Source organism: Oncorhynchus masou, chromosome 12 (assembly GCF_036934945.1).
Source record: "Oncorhynchus masou masou isolate Uvic2021 chromosome 12, UVic_Omas_1.1, whole genome shotgun sequence".
In the NCBI taxonomy this organism is placed as follows: domain Eukaryota; kingdom Metazoa; phylum Chordata; class Actinopteri; order Salmoniformes; family Salmonidae; genus Oncorhynchus; species Oncorhynchus masou.
In genome coordinates this window covers 94,200,439-94,207,938 of record NC_088223.1, presented here as the reverse complement: position 1 = coordinate 94,207,938, position 7,500 = coordinate 94,200,439, and the positions used below count along the sequence as shown (strand labels likewise).

Genomic DNA, 7,500 nt, shown 5'->3' with positions numbered 1-7,500 from the left:
TATTCCCTATATAGTGCACTACTTTGACCAGAGCCCTATGGCACCCTATTCCCTATATAGTGCACTACTTTAGACCAGAGCCCTATGACACCCTATTCCCTATATAGTGCACTACTTTAGACCAGAGCCTTATGGCACCCTATTCCCTATATAGTGCACTACTTTAGACCAGAGCCCTATGACACCCTATTCCCTATATAGTGCACTACTTTAGACCAGAGCCCTATGGCACCCTATTCCCTATATAGTGCACTACTTTAGATTAGAGCCCTATGGCACCCTATTCCCTATATAGTGCACTACTTTAGACGAGAGCCCTATGGCACCCTATTCCCTATATAGTGCACTACTTTGACCAGAGCCCTATGGCACCCTATTCCCTATATAGTGCACTACTTTGACCAGAGCCCTATGGCACCCTATTCCCTATATAGTGCACTACTTTAGACCAGAACTCTATAGAACCCTATTCCCTATATAGTGCACTAATATAGACCAGAGCCCTATGACACCCTATTCCCTATATAGTGCACTACTTTAGACCAGAGCCCTATGGCACCCTATTCCCTATATAGTGCACTACTTTAGACGAGAGACCTATGGCACCCTATTTCCTATATAGTGCACTACTTTAGACCAGAGCCCTATGGCACCCTATTCCCTATATAGTGCACTACTTTGACCAGAACCCTATGGCACCCTATTCCCTATATAGTGCACTACTTTAGACCAGAGCCTTATGGCACCCTATTCCCTATATAGTGCACTACTTTAGACCAGAGCCCTATGACACCCTATTCCCTATATAGTGCACTACTTTAGACCAGAGCCCTATGGCACCCTATTCCCTATATAGTGCACTACTTTAGATTAGAGCCCTATGGCACCCTATTCCCTATATAGTGCACTACTTTAGACGAGAGCCCTATGGCACCCTATTCCCTATATAGTGCACTACTTTAGATTAGAGCCATATGGCACCCTATTCCCTTTACAGTACACTACCTTAGACCAGAGCCCTATGGGGGAAGGGGTGCCATTTGGGATGTAGACTTGGTCTGGATGTTACTGTCGTCTGACCAGCATTGGTTCAGTGATAGATAGTCATTACAGTCTTGTGTTGTTGTCCTGGGAGTTTTAATAGTGAACAGCGGTTTGGATTCAATCTCTGTCTGTCTGTCTGTCTGTCTGTCTGTCTGTCTGTCTGTCTGTCTGTCTGTCTGTCTGTCTGTCTGTCTGTCTGTCTGTCTGTCTGTCTCCAGACCTTCTCTATCAACTTGGCTGCCTGCCTCACATCTCTCTCTCCCCCCTCTCTCTCTCTCTGTCTCTCTCTCCATCTCTCTGAGGAGAAAGAAACAGCAATCTGAACCCCTAGCTCTCAACCTGGAGACAGGACGGATATATGTCCTTATATGGGCATTCTCCTTCTCTCCCCGAACAGTTTCCACAGCAACAGTATTTTGTTTCCCCCGGTGACAGAGATGGAAGCCACGGGAGAGAGAAAAGATTGAGAGAGAGAAAGATCAGAACAGGAAGAGCAATGGAGGACAAACAAAACAAGAAGAGAGGTCAACATGAGTCATCAGTCAGTGACCACAACAGAAAGGTTTCGTCAACACAGGATCTGCTATTTTTAAATGTTTATCTAGATCCCCTTTCTGCAGTGTAAATCAAAGAGTAGAAGTTTTTCACTTAAATACCACTGGATGACTGACTGACTGGATGACTGGCTGACTGACTGACTGGCTGGCTGGCTGGCTGACTGCCTGGCTGGTAGACTGGCTGGCTGGTAGACTGGCTGGTAGACTGGCTGGTAGACTGGCTGGTAGACTGGCTGGTAGACTGGTAGACTAGCTGGCTGACTGGCTGGCTGGATGACTGACTGACTGATTGGCTGGCTGTGGCTGGCTGTGGCTGGCTGGCTGACTGACTGGCTGGATGACTGACTGACTGATTGGCTGGCTGTGGCTGGCTGTGGCTGGCTGGCTGACTGACTGGCTGGCTGGCTGACTGGCTGGCTGGTAGATTGGCTGGCTGGCTGGCTGGCTGGCTGGTAGACTGACTGACTGACTGACTGACTGACTGGCTGGCTGACTGACTGACTGGATGACTGGCTGACTGACTGACTGACTGGCTGGCTGGCTGGCTGGCTGGCTGGCTGGCTGGCTGGCTGGCTGACTGACCAAACAACTGTTACATCTCCACAGCACTGGAGGAAGGAGAGAACAGGAGACAAGGAGAGGACAGGAGACAAGGAGAGGACAGGAGACAAGTAGAGAACAGGAGACTAGGAGAGGACAGGAGACAAGGAGAGAACAGGAGAGGACAGGAGACAAGAAGAGGACAGGAGACAAGGAGAGGACAGGAGACAAGGAGAGGACAGGAGACTAGGAGAGGACAGGAGACAAGGAGAGGACAGGAGACAAGGAGAGGACAGGAGACAAGGAGAGGACAGGAGAGGACAGGAGACAAGGAGAGGACAGGAGACAATGAGAGGACAGGAGACAAGTAGAGAACAGGAGACAAGGAGAGAACAGGAGACAAGGGGAGAACAGGAGACAAGGAGAGGACAGGAGACAAGTAGAGGACAGGAGAGGACAGGAGACAAGGAGAGAACAGGAGACAAGGAGAGGACAGGAGAGAAGGAGAGGACAGGAGACAAGGAGAGGACAGGAGACAAGGAGAGGACAGGAGAGGACGGGAGACAAGGACAGGACAGGAGACAAGGAGAGGACAGGAGACAAGGAGAGTACAGGAGACAAGGAGAGGACAGGAGACAAGGAGAGGACGGGAGACAAGGAGAGGACGGGAGACAAGGAGAGGACAGGAGACAAGGAGAGGACAGGAGACAAGGAGAGGACAGGAGACAATGAGAGGACAGGAGACAATGAGAGGACAGGAGACAATGAGAGGACAGGAGACAAGGAGAGGCAGCTGGTTCAATCTCAGTATGCCAATCATGAGGTCTCTCCTAAAGTCAATATGAATGCTTTTGTAGTGATGATTACCCTCTCACTCCTTTATAGTGATGATTACCCTCTCACTCCTTCATAGTGATGATTACCCACTCAATCCTTCATAGTGATGATTACCCTCTTACTCCTTCTTAGTGATGATTACCCTCTCACTCCTTCATAGTGATGATTACCCACTCAATCCTTCATAGTGATGATTACCCTCTCACTCCTTCATAGTGACGATTACCCTCTCACTCCTTCATAGTGACGATTACCCTCTCACTCCTTCATAGTGATGATTACCCTCTCACTCCTTTATAGTGATGATTACCCTCGCTTTAGTAGTAGTGAGTAGGAGGGTAGACAGAGAGACGAGGAGGAGATAGGATGGTAAGAGAGAGAGAGACGAGGAGGAGATAGGATGGTAGAGAGAGAGACGAGGAGAGAGGAGGGTAGAGAGAGAGACGAGGAGGAGAGAGGAGGGTAGAGAGAGAGACGAGGAGGAGGGTAGACAGAGGGACGAGGAGGAGAGAGAAGGGTAGAGAGAGAGACGAGGAGGAGGGTAGACAGAGGGACGAGGAGAGAGAAGGGTAGACAGAGAGACGACGAGGAGAGCGGAGGGTAGACAGAGAGACGAGTAGGAGAGAGGAGGGGTGAAGATGATTGAATAGAGAAGAATATAAATTACAACCCCAAACAGTCTCCCCCTTCTCTACTCCCTCTCTCCCGGGTTCCTAGTGCTGCCATGGGGGTCAAGGATGGCTGATTCTGTGATGAGTCTTTGTCGTGAGACAAACTGCTGCTACTCTGGCTGCAGACAGACAGACGGACGGACAGCAGATCCACTGTAGATTATTTCACATTATCAGGGGGTTTAGAAACCATCACACCTACTCCATACCAGGAGGACGGACAGACGGACAGACAGATGCTCCATCCCAAATATGTTTAAATGGTATGAAAGTGCAATATACACTTTATGCACCCTAGAAAGTAGGAGGACGGAGGTGGCAAGACCCTTTAGGGATGGAGGAGAGAGAGAGGGGTGAGAGGAAGGGAGCACAGTCCCAAACCTGAGGACAGATCAGAGAGTCGAGAGGATAGATTCTCCTTCACTCTGTTTCAGTTCATTTCTCAGTATGGATGTTGATTAGGATGTGTTTATTGAATTGTTCTTTCTCCCTCTCATACCCCACTCTCTCTCTCTCTACCTCTCTCTCTCTCTCTACTCTCTCCCCCTCTCTCTCTCTACCTCTCCCCCTCTCTCTCTACCTCTCCCCCTCTCTCTACCTCTCCCCCCTCTCTCTCTCTCTACCTCTCCCCCCTCTCTCTCTCTCTCTACCTCTCCCCCCTCTCTCTCTCTCTACCTCTCCCCCCTCTCTCTCTCTCTACCTCTCCCCCCTCTCTCTCTACCTCTCCCCTCTCTCTACCTCTCATCCCCTCTCTCTACCTCTCATCCCCTCTCTCTCTCTACCTCTCCCCCTCTCTCTCTCTACATCTCCCCCCTCTCTCTCTCTCTACCTCTCCCCCCTCTCTCTCTCTACCTCTCCCCTCTCTCTCTACATCTCTCTCTCTCTCTCTACCTCTCCCCCCTCTCTCTCTACCTCTCCCCCTCTCTCTCTACATCTCCCCCTCTCTCTCTACCTCTCCCCCCTCTCTCTCTCTACCTCTCCCCCTCTCTCTCTACACTCCCCCCTCTCTCTCTACATCTCCCCCTCTCTCTCTACCTCTCCCCCTCTCTCTCTCTACCTCTCCCCCTCTCTCTCTACATCTCCCCCTCTCTCTCTCTACCTCTCCCCCTCTCTCTCTCTCTACCTCTCCCCCTCTCTCTACATCTCCCCCTCTCTCTCTACCTCTCCCCCCTCTCTCTACCTCTCATCCCCCCCTCTCTACCTCTCCCCCTCTCTCTCTACCTCTCCCCCCTCTCTACCTCTCATCTCCCTCTCTCTACCTCTCCCCCTCTCTCTCTACATCTCCCCCTCTCTCTCTCTCTACATCTCCCCCCCTCTCTCTACATCTCCCCCTCTCACTACCTCTCATCCCCCCTCTCTCTACCTCTCCCCCCTCTCTCTCTACCCCCCTCTCTCTACTTCTCCCCCTCTCGCTCCTACCTCCCCCTCTTTCTCTACCTCTCCCCCCTCTCTCTCCAACTCTCCCTCTCATCCCCACTCTCTATCTCTCTCTACCTGTCCACCCCCCTCTCTCTAGGAGTCTCAGGGTTCGTCTATCTCTCTGGCATCTACCAAAGTCTGTAATTCATTGGCTGAAGGGGATGGACCAGTCACTGAATGTAAGCAATGATCTTTCTCTCTCTCTCTCTCTCTCTCTCTCTCTCTCTCTCATTTATGTATATAAATAAATATATATAGAATATTCATGTACCCCATCTATTTCTCTTTATTTTTAATTCCTCTCTTTTGTAATACAACTCCTACATATTACAACTCCTACAAAACTATCTCTAACTTCCTTTAAACTGGACACAGAGACATACAAATCAGACTGGGGAAGTAGATAAAGGGCCTCATTGTATCCCTTTAACTCTCACCCCCTCCCTCCCTCCCTCCCTCCCTCCCTCCCTCCCTCCCTCCCTCCCTCCCTCCCTCCCTCCCTCCCTCCCTCCCTCCCTCCCTCCCTCCCCCTCCCCCCTCGCTCCACCCCCCCTCCTCCCCTCCCCCTCTCCCCCTCCTCCCCCTCCCTCCATCCCTCCTCCTCCCTCCCTCCCCCTCTTCCCTCCCTCCCTCCCTCCCCCCTCGCTCCACCCCCTCCTCCTCCTCCCCTCCCTCCCTCCAACCCTCCCTCCCCTCCTCCCTCCCTCCCTCCTCCCTCCCCCTCCCCCAGCTCAGCCAGTAGTAGAGGATGAGATCCCAGCGGTGCCTGTCTCCATATCAGAGCGCTACAGAGTGGGACGTACTTTGGGAGATGGTAACTTTGCGGTGGTCCGGGAATGTGTGGAACACTCTACAGGCAGAGAATACGCCCTGAAGATCATTAATAAGGGCCGACGCCGGGGCAAGGTGAGGGGAGGGGAGGGGGTAACAGGGGGTGTGGGGAGTCAATTAGGCTCAATAAGGGTGAGAGGTGACTTTTCCTGGGCACATCCACATTATATTATATATTTTGTAGGTTTACATTAATATAAACATTGATTTATTTTTCTGACACTAGCTGTGTTAGTGTTGCTAAGTACAGTAGCTGGTCTCTAACAATCTGTCTCATCTCCTTCTCCACTTCCTCATCCTCCTGTTCCTTCTCATCCTCTTCCTCCCCCTCATCCTCCCCCCCCCCCCCCAACAGGAGCAGATGATCCAGAATGAGGTAGCCATCCTCAGGAGGGTGAAACACCCCAACATTGTCCTGCTGATTGAGGAGATGGACACTTACAGCGAGCTCTACCTGGTCATGGAACTGGTTAAGGTACGCAGCCCTGGGGGGTGTGTATCTGTTATACCTGGGGTATAACCAGGGTAAAGCCTCCAGTCATGACTGTTGTTCCAGAACCAGGAGGAGTCTTGACCATTACAGGAGGAGTCTTGACAGTTACAGGAGGAGTCTTGACAGTTACAGGAGGAGTCTTGACAGTTACAGGAGGAGTCTTGACAGTTACAGGAGGAGAGTCTTGACAGTTACAGGAGGAGTCTTGACAGTTACAGGAGGAGTCTTGACAGTTACAGGAGGAGTCTTGACAGTTACAGGAGGAGTCTTGACAGTTACAGGAGGAGAGTCTTGACAGTTACAGGAGGAGAGTCTTGACAGTTACAGGAGGAGAGTCTTGACAGTTACAGGAGGAGAGTCTTGACAGTTACAGGAAGAGAGTCTTGACAGTTACAGGAGGAGGGTCTTGACAGTTATAGGAGGAGTCTTGACAGTTACAGGAGGAGTCTTGACAGTTACAGGAGGAGTCTTGACAGTTACAGGAGGAGAGTCTTGACAGTTACAGGAAGAGAGTCTTGACAGTTACAGGAGGAGGGTCTTGACAGTTATAGGAGGAGTCTTGACAGTTACAGGAGGAGTCTTGACAGTTACAGGAGGAGTCTTGACAGTTACAGGAGGAGTCGTGACAGTTACAGGGGGAGTCTTGACAGTTACAGGAGGAGTCGTGACAGTTACAGGAGGAGTCTTGACAGTTACAGGAGGAGTCTTGACAGTTACAGGAGGAGTCTTGACAGTTACAGGAGGAGTCCTGACAGTTACAGGAGGAGAGTCTTGACAGTTACAGGGGGAGTCTTGACAGTTACAGGGGGAGTCTTGACAGTTACAGGGAGAGTCTTGACAGTTACAGGAGGAGTCTTGACAGTTACAGGGGGAGTCTTGACAGTTACAGGGGGAGTCTTGACAGTTACAGGGAGAGTCTTGACAGTTACAGGAGGAGTCGTGACAGTTACAGGAGGAGTCGTGACAGTTACAGGAGGAGTCTTGACAGTTATAGGAGGAGTCTTGACAGTTACAGGAGGAGTCTTGACAGTTACAGGAGGAGTCCTGACAGTTACAGGAAGAGAGTCTTGAAAGTTTTCTCATTTTAATGAGTGTGTGTGTGTGTGTG

General features: G+C 50.9%; 1 protein-coding gene and 1 long non-coding RNA gene across 2 annotated transcripts in view; both read left to right on the top strand.

Moving 5' to 3' along the window:
* Positions 1 to 7,500, top strand: part of LOC135551084 (uncharacterized) — a 160,548-nt gene that overhangs the window by 17,099 nt on the left and 135,949 nt on the right. The gene's annotated exons all lie outside the window — the stretch shown is intronic.
* LOC135548991 (serine/threonine-protein kinase DCLK1-like) overlaps positions 3,716 to 7,500 on the top strand; it is a 38,982-nt gene continuing 35,197 nt past the window's right edge. The window contains exons 1-4 of the mRNA XM_064979063.1: positions 3,716 to 3,727; positions 5,166 to 5,247; positions 5,799 to 5,974; positions 6,255 to 6,374. Of these exons, the coding sequence (XP_064835135.1) occupies positions 3,716 to 3,727; positions 5,166 to 5,247; positions 5,799 to 5,974; positions 6,255 to 6,374 (390 nt within the window). The remainder of the gene's footprint in view (positions 3,728 to 5,165; positions 5,248 to 5,798; positions 5,975 to 6,254; positions 6,375 to 7,500) is intronic.